Genomic DNA, 18,165 nt, shown 5'->3' on the forward strand with positions numbered 1-18,165 from the left:
TTCTGAATGTAAAAGGATCCGCTCAGAGCGCATCAGTTTGCCTCCGATCAGTCCCCATTCCGCTCTGGAGGCTGCCTGCAGCGTTTTGCTGTCCGCCTGACGAAGCGGAGCCAAAGGGATCCGTCCTGACACACAATGTAAGTCAATTGGGACGGATCTGTTTTCTCTGACACAATAGAAAACTGATCCGTCCCCCACTGACTTTCAATTGTGTTCGAGACGGATCAGTCATGGCTATAGCACACATAATACAACCGGATCCATTCCTGACGGATGCATGCGGTGGTATTATTGTAACGGAAGCGTTTTTTGCAGATCCGCAAAAAACACTAGTGTGAAAGTAGCCTAAGCTTCGTGATAAAATCAATATCTGCAGCCTGAACATCAATGAACCGGCTACAATATGTCCATCTCCACTTACCTCATCCATTGATATCTTGTCTGAGACTTTTGGTGGAACAGACAGGAATCCTGAAGGTTCAGAGGGAGGTCCCTTCACTGCAGACAGAACACAACCACCAGAATTAACTTTGTGTAGAAGGTAGAGAACCTCCATGTACAAGAAGAAAGCGGAGAGTTTTTTAAATGGATCCTCGCTGTTGAGTATCTGGGAGGTTCTGTCTGAGGAGTTTTACTAGTTGATGGCAAAGCAGGGTACGTGGGGATCGAAAATATCAGCGGCAGAAAGCAGAGCCTGTACCTCGGGGTACTGCTGCGCATCTGCCGCGGGTCCTCATGTGGTTTAGCCATATCCATCACGTGCACATAACCATAAGTAAAATAGAAGTTCAGCACATTCCTCAGAAAGTTTTCCAAAGCAAGGCTAGGCATGGAACCCACCAGGACACCAGCCCAGAACCCTAGCATACTTCAGAGGAGTTGTAGAGCACTAGATGGACCATGGCTGCATCTTGTGTGAGGTATGGCCTTCAATGGAGCTGAAATACAAGACTCTTCTCCATTTAAGTCAAAGGTTTAATTCAGAATTCCTTGACGTCTGAGAAGGAGGGGAAGATAAATGCCGTCTTGTTTCCAAGGACCACCCAAAAAAAATTCTTAAAGAATGACCCCCCCCCCATTACAGTAACACTCACCCATTAGCTCGAGCTTGGTATGCAGGAAGTTGTCAGCCTCATCCAGCAGAGAGCTATGTGCCCGCAGAGGAACCGGCAGATGTCCGTAAACTTCTTTATTGCAAAGGAACATCTGGACCTCTGCAGAGAAGGAGGAGGAATGGTTGGGCATGTGACGGGTACGTCCCTCACAGGAGAAACAGATCATGGGTAGGCTTGTGCTTTATAATCATGCCTTCCTTGTGATAGACATATTCACAACGCACACGAGAAGAAGTGACGCAGTGTAAAGCATGGAGAAGAACATGAGCCACTAATGAACCAGAAAGTGTTGCCCAAATTGACCTTCTGTAGAAGAGTGCAGCCACCAGCAACTTTCCCTGCAGTTACACTCCAGGGTTTTATCTGTTGGACTTTGTAATGAATAGGTAACCCCTTTAAAAAGGGGGTTGACCCCCCCAGGTCACTGTGCTCTGGTCCTGCTAGTCAACATCCGGTTTGATAGAGGTCATGTGTGGCACAGCACTTAATAATTGGCCCCAGCAGTGATGTGTCCTCCATGCATCACGGGACCTACTGACATGACGCATGAGGGACACGTCACCACTGCGACCAGTCATTGGCTGCAGCGGCACACGAGACCCCTGTCAAACTGGATGCTGACAAGTATGACCAGTCTGGAGGATGCTACCACTAGATACATCCAGTAAATCTAAGGCTGCATCCTGCAAATCCACACTCCAACCATCATGAACTCACCAGCTTGCCGACAGGAGAATGCAAAGACTATGATGTCATCGAATGCCCAGGTGTAGTCCGGGTGTGGTGGGTAGAAGTCTAGATGTTTGCTCGCCTCCTTCCGCAGGTCGATAAGAAATGTAGAGTGAACCATGGGCACAGCAAAGCAACCACGACGTTCCCTGCGCCGGATTGGCATGTAGGCTGGAGTACGTCGGTAATAACCCTTTGTATGCATGAGAGAGTACAAACATTGCAGTCAATGGTGGTAGACCAAAAGTGAACACCAGTCTCATCGCAGGCAGCAGATCCTCACCTGAGTGGTCATCCCGCACCAGAAGTTAGAGTACGCCGCCCTGGACTCCAGCATGGGGGCAACTACAGTCTTATTCTCTGCAATCATCAAGCCCAAGGTGTTTGGATTTGTCAGAAGGTTGTCAGCATCTATAAACTGTAGGAGAAGACAAACCTTATAGGTGATAGCCTCCAAAACGGTCTACTGTTATTTATATCAGGCTGCCAGCTCAGGAGGCGTGTCCCTTCTGCTGCAACTCTCCCCCCATCACAGCTCAAGAGGTGTGTCCCTTCTGCTGCAACTCTCCCCCCCCCCCCCCATCACAGCTCAGGAGGTGTGTCCCTTCTGCTGCAACTCTCCCCCCCCCATCACAGCTCAGGAGGTGTGTCCCTTCTGCTGCAACTCTCCCCCCCCCCATCACAGCTCAGGAGGTGTGTCCCTTCTGCTGCAACTCTCCCCCCCCCCATCACAGCTCAGGAGGTGTGTCCCTTCTGCTGCAACTCTCCCCCCCCCCCATCACAGCTCAGGAGGTGTGTCCCTTCTGCTGCAACTCCCCCCCCCAATCACAGCTCAGGAGGTGTGTCCCTTCTGCTGCAACTCTCCCCCCATCACAGCTCAGGAGGTGTGTCCCTTCTGCTGCAACTCTCCCCCATCACAGCTCAGGAGGTGTGTCCCTTCTGCTGCAACTCTCCCCCCATCACAGCTCAGGAGGTGTGTCCCTTCTGCTGCAACTCTCCCCCCATCACAGCTCAGGAGGTGTGTCCCTTCTGCTGCAACTCTCCCCCCATCACAGCTCAGGAGGTGTGTCCCTTCTGCTGCAACTCTCCCCCCATCACAGCTCAGGAGGTGTGTCCCTTCTGCTGCAACTCTCCCCCCATCACAGCTCAGGAGGTGTGTCCCTTCTGCTGCAACTCTCCCCCCATCACAGCTCAGGAGGTGTGTCCCTTCTGCTGCAGCTCTCCCCCTTGTAACTGCCACAGCTTCTAACAGAAGATATGCCTGGTGACAGATGAAGATTTAAACTGAGTGTGTGTGACCTCAGTGAGGTGGATGGAGAAAAAAAAAAAGGAAAAAATAACAGCAGGTGGCGCTATACAGATATTTCAGTGAATAACTCAGTCGCTATACTAAATGTTAAATTACATGCAATTACAAAAAGTATTCAGACCAAGGAGCTGGTTTGATGAATGTAGACTAATTTTCATAGGACAATCCACTTATCAGCTGAACGAGTGTTCGGCCACCTTGGAATCTAACAGCCATCAGACATTGAAATGCAGCATTAGGTGTGACTAGAGAATAGGACATATGGTAACTGAACACCACGGATACATGCGGTTAATAGGAAATTATTTAACGTGACAGCAGCAAGGAAACAGCAGATGGATCCACATGTCCTTGTGTCCGTTTTACATTTGTCCATAGTCTGCGTCTTCTGCATCATATGGTTTTAATTACAGGATCTTATAATATAATGGCAGCTCTGAAGACAATGAGCGCAGTGTTTCAGTGATTACAGGTGCGTCTACTGTGCACTACGCAATCTTATACCAAGGTGATACAACAGAGCCCTCCAGTGGACAAATAGAGTACTGCAGGGAGGGGTGAACTAGATCAGGCAGTTCAGAAAATCACTATTAAGTCATCAGCTGTTATCAAAATCTGGTTTGTTTTTTGTTTTTAGTTACTTTGCTTCTCTGAAAGCTGGGTGCCAACCAGTATAGCTGGCATTACAGCACCCTGCAGCTGTCACCCAGCTTCCGATACTGTCAAATGCCCCATCCCCAACTCTACAGTGCAGGAGCCTGGTAAAGCTGGTAATGATTTCAGAAAGGCTACCAAGGCGTTGGTAGCTGGGTCACAGACAGAAAGATTTCAAACTGGTATAAAAAAAAAATACAATTATAATAATAATATTATTATTATTATTATTATGAAAAACCTGTAACTCTACCCCCAAATTCTTGAAAAAAGGATAACCACTTGAGGAACTACACTGTAGATGTAACTTCTACCAATACTCTGGAAGTGGATCTCCAGACCATGGCTGTAGTGGGCATGCTATTCTCATGTGTGCAGAATCGACTGGTCATGTCTGGGTAAAGCATAGCTGTCCTGGATGTACCCCCATACAGAGGGCTCAGACCCTGTCTTAAAGTGAAAGCGAACTGTGTGAACCCAGGACCTCTTTCCTCTCCCCCTTTCTCAGACAACTTCAGACATTTTTCTTGACACCATTCTTCTGAGAGGTACCAGAGAGAAGACCAGCGCCTTTCAGGCATTTTTGACTTATACTATAGATGGATGTCAATGGTTGGATTACACCCTATAAATGAGTGCGCAATATGCTGTTCCACCACTAGAGGTCTCTGTTGTACCCTTTTGATGCATATATTGTCCCATATATTATAATGCCACGCCTTATATCACACTGATGAGATCATTCCACCTCCGCCATCACATACCATTATGAAGTCTGCCCACATTTCCCGTGCGGAGGTTAATGCAGCCTGGCGCAGCTTCATGATGTACTCATAACGGGAATGCGACCAGTGCTTCGGGCCCTCTTCATCCTGGAACCATCTGGAGAAGAAGAAATAGAACAAAGATTAGGAAGGATAATGAGAAACATCAGGAGAGGAGGAGATGCTGAACAGGGACAGGACGCATGGTCACAATGGCACCAGACACTGCCCTGTCACAGCTGCCCCTGGCTTGCCCTCATAGGGATTGTAATAGGCAGAACTGCTGCTGGTGCTGCTTTGCGCAAAGTTAGAGATGGGCACCTGTAGTACCATGGCTACGTTAGGATGAGATGCCAACTTCAAGTAGCCATGCACTTCTAACCCAGGACAAGTATCTGGAATGTAACTCTAGATCAGGGATGGCCAACCTGAGGCTCTCCAGATGTTGCAAAACTACAACTCCCAGCATGCCCAGACTGCCAACAGCTATCAGCCTATAGCAGGGCATGGTGGGAATTGTAGTTTTACAACAGCTGGAGAGCCACAGGTTGGCCATGCCTGCTCTAGATGTTTACTATGACATCAAAAGCTATTCAGGCCTCAAAGTTCTGCATCCGGCAGAGGTCGAACTACATTTTTTCCAGAAGAGTAAAAATACTCCTCCTAACAATTTTGAGTATTTTTAGCCGGAAACCATTGCTAGTCTCCAATGCAGAAATAAATGTACACAATCTTACATTTATCCAACATCATACACTACACAGCGCCCGCCTGACGCTGCCATACACAGCGCCCGCCTGACGCTGCCATACACAGCGCCCGCCTGACGCTGCCATACACAGCGCCCGCCTGACGCTGCCATACACAGCGCCCGCCTGACGCTGCCATACACAGCGCCCGCCTGACGCTGCCATACACAGCGCCCGCCTGACGCTGCCATACACAGCGCCCGCCTGACGCTGCCATACACAGCGCCCGCCTGACGCTGCCATACACAGCGCCCGCCTGACGCTGCCATACACAGCGCCCGCCTGACGCTGCCATACACAGCGCCCGCCTGACGCTGCCATACACAGCGCCCGCCTGACGCTGCCATACACAGCGCCCGCCTGACGCTGCCATACACAGCGCCCGCCTGACGCTGCCATACACAGCGCCCGCCTGACGCTGCCATACACAGCGCCCGCCTGACGCTGCCATACACAGCGCCCGCTTGACGCTGCTATACACAGCGCCCGCCTGACGCTACTATATACATATTACATACACAGCTCTACCACATGCCCATTACACAGATAGTTTACTATATACACATTGCACACACACAGCTCTGCTACATGTCCATTACACAGATAGAACTTCTGGGTGCACATTACACACAGAACACTGTACAATAGACTGGTTACACTGACATAGCTCTGCTTTATACACATCTTCCATACATAAAGTACCTCTGCATTCTCCACCAGCACAGTTCTACAGGGAGCCTGTGTTCCCCTAACTCCTCCCACACACACGGCTGATCACATGACTGTGACATCACCACAGGTCCTGTAACCACAATGTAGTGTTTAGTCCAGTCCCTGGAGCTGCTCCTGGTGAGAGGGAGATGTGTGAGGGACGGGGCTTCATGTGTGCCGAACCCGGCAGCTTCTGACTAGAAAAAGACCATGGGTAAAAATACAGATGAGTCGTTTTCCAGGGAGTAAAATGGCCTGAACAGGCGTCTATGACGCTTGTACAGGCGTTATTGCGACCTCTGGCATCCGATTCACATTTTGGGGGAGATTTATCAAACTGGTGTAAAGCTGCTTTCCGCCTCCATGTCCATGCCGCAGTCCTGTCTCCGTTTTGTAGACAAGGATAGGACACTTCTACAGAAAGAAAATTGTGGCCTGCACAAGGCCAGCATCTGCGGTCCTCAAAACACATACGGTTGTGTAAATGAGATCTTAATCTGCAATTTTTACTAATAAAGGCACCAGCAAGTAAAATGTTCAGGGCGGCCAGGACAGGGGGCATATAGGAGGTTCCAAAAGGCTATTGGCCATTTTCTCCGTTTTCTGCCAACTCCTCCCAAAACCCCTTGCAATCCCTCCTGCTCCACATCACCAGTAGTCAGTCTCCTTCCCCCTCTGATTGCTATAAATACCCAGTAGCTCCCTAGTCAAGCTTCTTCCCCCTCTGGCAGACAAAGGGGTTCGGCTCCAGAAAAACTAAACACTAGTTGCTTCCTCCTAAGCCACCCCTGAGAGGCAGTCTCCTCAGCCCGGATGTATATTGCGGCGTTACTGCAGAGGGTCGGGTCCTCCCCTGGCGAGCAGGGTACAAGAGATCTGTATCGGCGGATCACTATCCAGAGAACAAAAATGAGGATCCCGCTGTGTGAAAAGCGAGTAAAAGCGTCCATCATCACTCAGTGCAGCAGATGGATGTGCACGTTGCTATACACTCTGAACACCAGGTGGAGCCATACTAGGTAAAGATCATAGTCTTCACTGGATTTTTAATTTTTTTTCTTCTTGCTTGTAAACAACAATTTATAATTTTTTTTTTAATAAGAAGTCCTAGTACCGCTAATATTCTTTAAAGGTGCATGCGCAGAGTCTGAAGGCGCTACATCAGTGTAGTTAATGGACGTCTCTGGAGCTTCTGGTGATCTGGCAACACGTGCTGGATTATGGGAAGTTTCATGAATTCTATACTATAGTTATAAGGGCTCATGCACACGAGCGTGTGTTCCCCTGCGGTGTGCACACTGTTTGCGGATGTGGACCCGTTGACTTTAATAGGTCCGTGATCTGCAAGACATGGTCCGCACTGCAAAAAAAAAAAAAAAGACCAAAATCTCATGGAAGCACTCCGTAGCGCTTCTGTGGGCTTCCCATCCATACCACCGCGCCTCATCTTGAGGATTTCAAGTCAATGGGTCTGCATCCGCGATACGGAGTGCACGTGGCCGGTGCCCGTATATTGGAGACCCGCTGTTTTGCAATCAAGTGCGGATGCGGTGCGATTTTCACGCATAGTTGCTAGGTGACAGTCTATTCACTGTATTATTTTCCCTTATAACATGGTTATAAAGGAAAATAATAGCACTCTTTAATACAGAATGCATAGTAGGCAGTGGCATCGCCAGGGGAGGCCAGAGCCCCCCCCTACATCAAGCTGTGCCCCCCCCCCCCAAATAAAATGTCCCCCATTCATTTTGGTACTAGTTGGTCTGTGCTGCGCACTGCGTAGGCACTAGGCAACCCTACCAGACGACATCTTCACATCTGATTCTGACTGAGTCTTGGACTCGGTGCCGTTGCGGTCTCACTCTTTAGTCTCCACCCACCGCCGCCCCGGCCCCGCCCTCAGGACCTGACCAGTTGAGTCAGACTCAGTGCAGTGCATAAATCAGCGCGCCGCTAGTTGAGACTAGCCGATTCATTCAACTACTGGCAGCAGTGCGGGCAGCTCTCCTGCTCCTCCTCCTAACCTACCGATACCGAACAGACTGGACTGAGACTGACTGAGCCTGACCTAGTGGTGACGGTGTGTAGCAGGTTAACATAATAATAATAATAGTAATAGTAGTAATAATAATAATAATAATAATAATAATAATAATAAGGTACCACTTACAAGTAGTGACTGAGTGGACTGACAGTCTCTTTCTATTCTAACTAGAGCGATTAGATCTGACTGAGCCTGAGAGGAGAGCTGGCTGGCGCTGCCCCTGAATCTTCCCGATTTAAAAGTTAAAGGGGTTCTGTACTTTCAGAAGCTGATGATCTATCCAGAGTATAGATCATCAGCTTCTGATTGGTGGGGGTCCCGGGTCAGACACCCGGGACCCCCGCCGATCAGCTGCTTGAGAAGGCAGCGGCGCTCCAGTAGCACCGCGGCCTTCTCACTGTTTACCGCCGGCCCAGTGATGTCATGAGTTCCGACTAGTATCAACTAGCGTGAGCGCGGCTAAGCGCGGGTTTGCCGCAACGCACCCGGACACGCTTGTGTGAACTCAGCCTTACAGGGGTTTTCTTATTTAACCGCCTAATGCAGGATCGCGTTCCGGAGGCGGCTGTCTCAGGCAGAGTCATGCATCTACGCGTCATCTCGCGAGACGCGAGATTTCCTGTGAACGCGCGCACACAGGCGCGCGCGTTCACAGGAACTGCAGGTAAACGAGTGGATCTACAGCCTGCCAGCTGCGATCGTTCGCTGGCAAGCTGTAGATGCGATTTTTTTTAACCCCTAACAGGTATATTAGACGCTGTTTTGATAACAGCGTCTAATATACCTGCTACCTGGTCCTCTGGTGGTCCCTTTTGCTTGGATTGACCACCAGAGGACACAAGCAGCTCTGTAAAAAGTAGCCCCAAGCACCACACTACACCCCCCCCCCCTGTCACTTATTAACCCCTGATCACCCCATATAGACTCCCTGATCACCCCCCTGTCATTGATCACCCCCCTGTAAGGCTCCATTCAGACGTCCGTATGCGTTTGGCGGATCCGCAAAACACATACGGACGTCTGAATGGAGCCTTACAGGGGGGTGATCAATGACAGGGGGGTGATCACCCCATATAGACTCCCTGATCACCCCCCTGTAAGGCTCCATTTAGACATTTTTTGGGCACAAGTTAGCGGAAATTGATTTTTTTTTTTTTTTTTTTCTTACAAAGTCTCATATTCCACTAACTTGTGTCCAAAAAAATCTCACATGAACTCACCATACCCCTCACGGAATCCAAATGCGTAAATTTTTTTAGACATTTATAATCCAGACTTGTTCTCACGCTTTAGGGCCCCTAAAATGCCAGGGCAGTATAAATACCCCACATGTGACCACATTTCGGAAAGAAGACACCCCAAGGTATTCGCTGAGGGGTATATTGAGTCCATGAAAGATTAAACTTTTTGTCCCAAGTTAGCGGAAAGGGAGACAGAGAAAAAAAATAAAAAAAATATATCAATTTCTGCTAACTTGTGCCCAAAAAAATAATAATAATAAATAATAATAATAATAAAAAAAAAATAATAATTATGAACTCGGCATGCCCCTCATTGAATACCTTGGGGTGTCTTCTTTCCAAAATCGGGTCACATGTGGGGTATTTTATACTGCCCTGGCATTTTAGGGGCCCTAAAGTGCGAGAAGAAGTCTGGGATCCAAATGTCTAAAAATGCCCTCCTAAAAGGAATTTGGGCCCCTTTGCGCATCTAGGCTGCAAAAAAGTGTCACACATGTGGTATCGCTGTACTCAGGAGAAGTTGGGCAATGTGTTTTGGGGTGTCTTTTTACATATACCCATGCTGGGTGAGAGAAATATCTCTCTAAAAGACAACTTTTCCCATTTTTTTTATACAACGTTGTCATTTGACAGAGATATTCATCTCACCCAGCATGGGCATGTGTAAAAAGACACCCCAAAACACATTGCCCAACTTCTCCTGAGTACGGCGAAACCACATGTGTGACACTTTTTTGCAGCCTAGGTGGGCAAAGGGGCCCAAATTCTAAAGAGCACCTTTCGGATTTCACAGGGCATTTTTTACACATTTTGATTTCAAACTACTTCTCACACATTAGGGCCCCTAAAATGCCAGGGCAGTATAACTACACCACAAGTGACCCCATTTCGTGATGGGCATAGTGAGTTCATGGAAGTTTTTATTTTTTGTCACAAGTTAGTGGAATATGAGACTTTGTAAGGAAAAAAAAATAAAATAAATCATTTTCTGCTAACTTGTGACAAAAAATAAAAAGTTCTATAAACTCACTATGCCCATCAGCGAATACCTTAGGGTGTCTACCTTCCGAAATGGGGTCATTTGTGGGTTTTTTCTACTGTCTGGGCATTGTAGAACCTCAGGAAACATGACAGGTGCTCAGAAAGTCAGAGCTGCTTCAAAAAGCGGAAATTCACATTTTTGTACCATAGTTTGTAAACGCTATAACTTTTACCCAAACTTTTTTTTTTATCAAAGACATGTAGAACAATAAATTTAGAAAAAAAAATTATATAGAAATGTAGTTTTTTTTAAAAAAAATGTTACAACTGAAAGTGAAAAATGTCATTTTTTGCAAAAATTTCGGTTAATTTCTATTAATAAAAAAAGTAAAAATGTCAGCAGCAATGAAATACCACCAAATGAAAGCTCTATTAGTGAGAAGAAAAGGAGGTAAAATTCATTTGGGTGGTAAGTTGCATGACCGAGCAATAAACGGTGAAAGTAGTGTAGTGCAGAAGTGTAAAAAGTGGCCTGGTCATTAAGGGTGTTTAAAGGGATTCTGTCACCAGGTTTCACCCCTGTCAGCTAAACATATGCTGATGTTCAGGGCCTCATCAGGTTTCCCAATGTGGGCTTCTAAATGTGATCTGTAGCCTTATTTTGCTAAAAAAAATAATAAAAAAATAAATGGTTTTACTAACCTGTCACTCAAAGAAATAAGGTGCCCAAGGGGATGTCAAGGGATGCAAGGTGCCGGCCGCACCCACCGCCACCTTTCCAGACTTCTGCACTGCCTCCTAATCCTCTGTGCCGCCTCTCGCTCTCCCTCCCTCCCTCCCTCCTCCTCCTGCTGTAAGATCTTGCGCGTGCGCACAGGGCTCTGCCTTCTCGATTTGGCTTCTCAAAGCGAAGTGCGCATGCGCCGGCACTTCGCTCAACCTGCACTCTGTCGCCAGCCTCTCAGAGCCCTGTGCGCACGCGCAAGATCTTACAGCAGGAGGAGGGGGGAGGGAGAGCGAGAGGCAGCACAAAGGATTAGGAGGCAGTGCAGAAGTCTGGAAAGGCAGCGCTGGGCACGAACGGCAGCGGGTGCGGCCGGCACCTTGCATCCCTTGACATCCCCTTGAGCACCTTATTTCATTGAGTGACAGGTTAGTAAAAGCTGTTTTTTAGCAAAATAAGGCTACGGATCACATTTAGAAGCCCACATTAGGAATCCTGATTAGGCCCTGAACATCAGCATATGTTTAGCTGACAGGGGTGAAACCTGGTGACAGAAACCCTTTAAGCTAGGGGAGCTGAGGTGGTTAAAAGGGTCCTCAACTTTGGAAAGCCCCCACTTTGATCTCATGACAATAAGCAGATGACTGGCTTCCCCTGCTGATCAACTGTTCTCTGTGGAGAAGCCAGGCAATAAAGACCCCTTTACATGGGCCAACAGGGTAATTATCGGGAAGGGATGTCATTAGGAAACTTCGTTCCTGATAATTGCCTTGTGTAAAAAAATAAAAATAAAAAAAAAAGGGCTGCAGATCACCTGATGAACCAGCAAACGCTCCTTCATCAGGTGTAAGTATTGTTGATGTGAACACCTCTTATTCGCACTCCAACTACAACGCCCAGCATGCACACCTCCTAGGCTGTCCCCATAGAAGTGAATGGAGCATGTAGAGAGCTGTAGTTTCACAACAGCTGGAGGTTGCCGACCCCTGACCCAAATCTTCCTTTCCGGGCAGGTCGTCCTGATCCGCTTCCCGGGAGCAACGACTCCCTGGCAATTCTATTTACATGTTGGCCGCGTGTTTGTGACTCAAGAAAAAAACACAACCCACCAAAAAATACATGGAATTTATGGTGTTTTTCTACAAGCTAAAAAATAAATAAATACTCCCAAGAGAGTAATTGCGGCAGCCCCCTGGGTAACAAATTGTTCAAGGAAGGTGGGATATGTGATATAATAAGGAAAGTGTTACCCACCCTGCTCCCCGCTAGTGTTTGCTTTCATGGCTGCAGCAGTGAAGCTCTTGAATACCCGCATGACTGCTGCAGCAAGGACCAGAGCGGCAGCGGGGGATACACGGGTAAGTGCAGCTTCTCCTATTATACCTCATTCCCCCTCTGAAAATCATTTAAAAGGGGTATTTCGATTGTTAAAAGTTATTCCCAGTCCACATGAGAGGGGATGACCATTAGATCGGCGGGGGTCCTACCGCTGGAACACCCTCAGATTATGGGAATACCATGCCCCGCAGAGCCCCTTGAAGCAGTGGTGTGTCTAGGGAGTTTGGCACCCGGGCGAGTCCTTTCTCAGGCCCCGCCCCCAATACTTAAAAATAAAATAAAAAATGGTGCCCCCTCACAGTAGTATTGCCATCATTGTACAACCTTAACAGTAGTTTTGTCAAGGTATGTACCCCCTCATGGTATTTATGGCCACATTGTACCCCCTCAAAGTCGTTATTCCGTCTCTGTGCCCACATAACAGTAGAAATGCCCTGTTCTAAAAAAACAAAAAAAAAAACAAACAACACACACCACACACAGTAACTACTCGCCTTGTCCCGTTCCTGAAGCCCACATACCTCTCTTCACTGCAGGCACAGATCGCTCTGCAGCAGTGTGAGGGCGGAGCTTATGCAGATTCCCGGGCTGCAGGCTCCGCCCACACATGCCAGCAGAGCGATCTGTGCCTGCAGACTGAATGCAGCAGGGAGAAGTCTTCCTGCTTCATAATTCTGTGCGGGAGAGTGGGAGCGCGGGGATCTGACCGGTCAGTGACACTGGCACCCCTCTGACAGCGGGCACCCAGTGCAGACCCCCCCCCCCCTCCTACGGCACATCACTGCTGGGTATGCGTACTGAGGCTCCATTCAACTCCACTATTTACAGAGCTCCCATAGAAATAAATGGAGGGCGGTACACGCCCCACCTGTAGGGTCCCTGTTCTCGTGATCACTGGGGGTCCCAGCAGTAGGACCCCCTCCATTTTATTAGCTATGCCTGGTCCTGTGGATACGGGATAACATTTAACAAGTGGAATACCCCTTCAATGATTAAACACCCGTCGCCATGCCTTTTACCTGGGGTGCTCCTGCGGCCTCCACTCCACATGGTGGTACTGGTTCTGCACGTTAACGAGCCACTCACGGAGAATGCTGCTGGTATTGTCCACATTGTGATCCGTGGCAACCCTGTAGAGACAGAAAACAGTGGAGCCGTATTAGTGTATTGGGGGCGCCATGTGAAGACCCTCAGAGGCCGCCCGGGCCTGCCTGCTAGCCTCTTGTCTGTGGGCTGAGCTGCAATACCAGGTACAGCCTATAGACAAGAGCGGTGCTGTTTGTAGAAGGGAAAAAAAAAAGGGGGGGGGGCTTGCCCCTTTTTGGCACTCATTTCCTGTTGAACAAGCAAAGCTGCAGTATAAAGTATGGGAGGGATAACGAGAGAACAGCAGCCTGAGGTACAATCTGGACGACCTTAGACAATCCAGCTACAGTCGCCGCGACCTGATGCTAAAGGAATAAATGGCGGCTAAAGCATCACACAGAACCGGCGAGGCGCGGCTCCAAGACACACTCAGCTCAGTTATAGCTGTAGCAGAAGGGAGGCAGCACAGCAGAGCCTGACTGGGTGTGTACTGTGCACGGAGCAGATAGTGTGGCCCCGGGCACCGCGTGAGCTCATCAGGTAATCAGCGGCCGCGGACCTCACAGGACCATGGAGGAGGAGGGCTCTGCCATCGGGGGGTCACCAGGTTAGACTACGCAGCAGCACATGTGTCACAGCCCTGCAGCTCCAATTACAGAGAATTAGGTAAGATACCAGAAAAGATCATAAATGGCGCACGCTGATGTGGAGAGATAAGCGGCGCCTGACAGCCACTGGTTTTCAGAAGAAGCGACAGGGCGCTTTTCTTAAAGAGGACCCGTCACCTCCCCGGACAGGTCTGGAGGGGATAACCGCCTGCATTCCTCGTGTAATACATCTGGAGCATCTGTTCTTATGGCTCTATGTTGTGCCACTCTTCTATTATTCCTACTAGAAGTTATGAATGAATTGCTAGCAGGCTGTTACCATTTGGGGGATGTCCCCATGTGACCGGACAGAGCCAGAGGCCCCCACTACTGGTAACACCCAGCTGTACCTTTACTACAGACTGCTGGCAACTTGTTACCTTCTAGCTGGAATAATAGAGGAATGGCACAACATAGAGCGCTAAGAAGAGAGGCTCCGGAATGGTTATCACATGGGGCATGCAAGCAGTTACTACGACAGTCATGTCAGGAGAGGGGACGGGTGCTCTGTAAAGGGGTCACCCAACCTCTATAATGTCCACCCTAATGCCCGGGCACCTCATACTGGTCATACTTACCCCGCGTCGCTTCTGATGCATCTCCCCGAGCTGCAGTCACAATTCCAAAGGCTTCAGAGCTGAAATCTTCCTGCACTTTTTCGCTTGTACTGAAAATTTACACCTGAGAAAAGTCATCTTTACGGCAGGGCCCCACGGTGTGGCTGGCATCATACGGTCACGGGTGGGCATGGCTTGACCGCACGGTGGGGCCCTGCCCTTACAGTAAGCACTTCACAGTGATCCAAGAAAAACCTACCCCCCCCCCCCCCCCATCATAATATAGGAGGTGTTGGGGGGTGCCTGCTTATTACCTGTTTACAGAATTATGAGCGCAGCTCTGGAGTAGGATACAGAGCAGGATCAGTTCAAGAGAGGTAATGAGTGCACCGAATTATTTTAGGTAAGTGCACACTAGCAGGTACTTCTGGGTACCTAAGCTGAAGGATGCCCAGTCCAGGACTGGCACACAGTGCAATGGCATTTCAGGGGGCACAGGCTATAGGAAGTGCACGCAGGGGTCTCACCATAGAGAGATGCGGTCCTTGGGGTAGTTGAGGCGGTCGATGGCTCCGAGGACCTCGGGCAGGGACCGCTCGGCGTTCCTGGCCAGCAGGGCGACCAGCACGGTGGGCTGCCTGAGCGGAGACTCCGGGTTATAGCGCTCCTCCGGGAAGTAGCCGGAGCTCAGCCCCGCCACAGCCCACAGCAGCGCCAAAGCCCCGTACATAGCGGCGGCGGCTGCAACTACTTTCTGCCCTCCGACTACAACTCAGCGCCGCTTTAAAGGGGAAGGCGGTGCCAGCGCGACCGGAGAGCGGGGATTGGCTGCTAAAAGTTAAAAAAAAAAATCCCTTTTAGACAGGACGTTATTCGCCTCCGACTCCCAAAGCCCTGCTTGCTGTCACATTCGAGCGAGTTCTTAAAGGGGTGGGCGCACTGCCAACTCAAAGCCGTAATGCACCGTGTAGAGGCGCAGCAACGCCGGATGAATTGACTTGTGTGGCTGCTGGGAAAGAGGGAGGCCGTATTCTATCTAGTATGTGCGCCCTTCAGATGAGGTGTAAAAATCAGTGAAAGCCCTCATTCAGTAGTAGGACAGGGGCACTGGGGGGGGGAACTAAATCACATTTATGGTGTTATTCACGTACACCGAAGCAGTCCTTACGATATAGCGACCAAGCGCCAGCAACGTGATTTCTCAATTTTCATTGGAAAATCACCGGTGTGGAATGGCTTTTGTGTTTACCTCGTGAATGTGTGCATAGTGCTAAAGCAGAGGTCAGATTGGGGGTTAAAATGACTTGTGGGGTCAAATATAGCAAACAGGGCGTAGGGGGTCATAGCAGATAACAGATTGGGGAAACATGGCGACTTCGGCTAGAACGCAGGAATCCATCTCCGGCACTCCGTTTGTTCTGAAACTACAACTCCCAGAATTCACTTCTATGGGAGTTATAAGAATAGCCAAGTAATGTGAACGCTGGGAGTTGTAGTGTCACAAGAGCCGGAGTGCTGAAGGTTGCATGTAGCACACCCAAAGATCGCTGCCTACATCGCAAGTAATCACAGCTAATGTGAACAGGGCAGTACTGTCACCCACAGGGTGCCGCGACTTGTGCCTGTTGCGTGGCCCTATCCACTTTGCAGCACCTTGCAAAAGTATTTGCTTTAATGGCTGTGCTTCTTTGTACAATGGAACAGTTATATTTGGGCTTCCCTAATGTCTCTTTCAGCTGCACAGCTAGATGCATTTCACTCAGAAGCAGGGGCCATCTCCCTTCTGTCAGCACTGGACCGGTGCAACATTTTGTCCCGTACTTCCCACTATGTTTGCTCACAGAACAGATAAGGCTACTTTTATATCAGCCTTTCGGCTTCCCAGTTTTTAGATCCTATTCACTGTCAACAGGGATCAGTATGCATCCGTTACAGTTTGTGACCAGAAACAAAACCGCAGCAAGCCGACGGAACAAACCGGAGTCGGCATTAATATCAATGTAAGTCAATGGCACTGAAATAAACAGATCCTTCGCACAATGAATTACAATGATTTTAATGCCGGATCCGGTTTGTTCCATTTCAATTGAATACAACGGGAACGGATCCTCTGCCGGATCTCAAAACCTGAATTAAAAAAAAACGCAGATGTAAAAGCCACCTAAAGAGAGATAAGTCACAGAAGGGCAGGAGGCTCCGGTGACGTTCAGAAGCTGTGTAGAAGCAGGTCTTTTATCAGGCAGGAGCTCAGCCAGCTCTGACAGGACCCCACTTTCTTTCACCTGTCTTCTGAGTCTCTTACCAGGGGCAGATCTGGCCCAACAACAGGCAGTGGACTGCGACTTAGATGGAAGGGAGACCCCTAGTGGCCATGACTTTGCAGCTTTTTTTAAATGAAGTGATTTAGAAATTTTCTAGGAGGGAAGAAATGCAAATGAGCTCTTAACAAGCTCTGCCTCTGATGCCACCAGATGTAAGGCAGCTATCCTATAGGTCAGTGTTCAGCTCTTAAAATAAGCCTTGAGACATGACTTGGATATTAAATAAGCCAGCATCTCATCTGCAGATAGCTGTTTCAGGGTGCTTTCCCCTCATCAGTGCAGAGCAGAGAGTACTGGCTTAACTGGGTAGGAGTCCTGTGTCCGAGCAAGGGGGGAACTAACTCTCCTTAGGGAGAGAGCACCTTAATCAGTGTGAGGAGACTTATAGGCCATACATGCTCCTCTGGAATTCTGGGAGGGAAATGCAAATGAGCTCTTAACAAGCTCTGCCTCTGATGCCACCAGATGTAAGGTGCTTGCTTATTTAAAGGGTTTCTACAGTTTGTTCAAACTGATGATCTATCCTCTGGATAGATCATCAGCATCTGATCGGCGGGGGTCCGACACCTGGGACCCCCGGCGATCAGCTGTTTGAGAAGGCAGCGGCGCTCCGGCAGCGGCGCGGCTTCTCACTGTTTACCGCAGGCCCAGTGACGTCACAACTTGTATCACTGGCGTGGGCGGGGCTAAGCTCTGTTCAAGTGAACAGAGCTTAGCCGTGCCCAGGCTAGTTGATACCTAGTCGTGACGTCACTGGGCCTGCGGTAAACAGTGAGAAGGCCGTGGCGCTGCTGGAGTGCCGCTGCCTTCTCAAACAGCTGATCGGCGGGAGTCCCGGGTGTCGTTCCCCCGGCGGTCGTCCCGGGTGTCGGTCCCCCGGCGGTCAGATGCTGATGATCTGTCCAGAGGATAGATGATCAGTTAAAACAAACTGTAGAACCCCCTTAATATCCAAGTCATGTCTCAAGGCTTATTTTAAGAATGAACACTGACTTATAGGATAGCTGCCTTACATCTGGGGGCATCAGAGGCAGAGCTTGTTAAGAGCTCATTTGCATCCCTTCCCTCCCAGAATTCCAGAGGAGCATGTGTGGCCTGTAAGTCTCCTCACACTGATTAAGGTGCTGTCTCACTAAGGAGAGTTAGTTCCGCCCTGATCCGGACACAGGCCTCCTACCCAGTTAAGCCAGTACTC

At 49.1% G+C, this 18,165-nt stretch overlaps 1 protein-coding gene across 1 annotated transcript in view; it reads right to left on the minus strand.

Annotated features, from left to right (window-relative positions):
• COLGALT1 (collagen beta(1-O)galactosyltransferase 1) overlaps positions 1-15,558 on the minus strand; it is a 31,132-nt gene extending 15,574 nt beyond the window's left edge. Inside the window, exons 1-7 of the mRNA XM_044283029.1 lie at positions 15,177-15,558; positions 13,379-13,489; positions 4,572-4,689; positions 2,128-2,262; positions 1,833-2,037; positions 1,095-1,214; positions 422-498 (exon numbers count right to left, since the gene is read on the minus strand). Of these exons, the coding sequence (XP_044138964.1) occupies positions 422-498; positions 1,095-1,214; positions 1,833-2,037; positions 2,128-2,262; positions 4,572-4,689; positions 13,379-13,489; positions 15,177-15,379 (969 nt within the window). The 5' untranslated portion in view covers positions 15,380-15,558. The remainder of the gene's footprint in view (positions 1-421; positions 499-1,094; positions 1,215-1,832; positions 2,038-2,127; positions 2,263-4,571; positions 4,690-13,378; positions 13,490-15,176) is intronic.
• Positions 15,559-18,165: the final 2,607 nt, after the last annotated feature.

This window comes from Bufo gargarizans, chromosome 2 (genome assembly GCF_014858855.1).
Source record: "Bufo gargarizans isolate SCDJY-AF-19 chromosome 2, ASM1485885v1, whole genome shotgun sequence".
Classification (NCBI taxonomy): domain Eukaryota; kingdom Metazoa; phylum Chordata; class Amphibia; order Anura; family Bufonidae; genus Bufo; species Bufo gargarizans.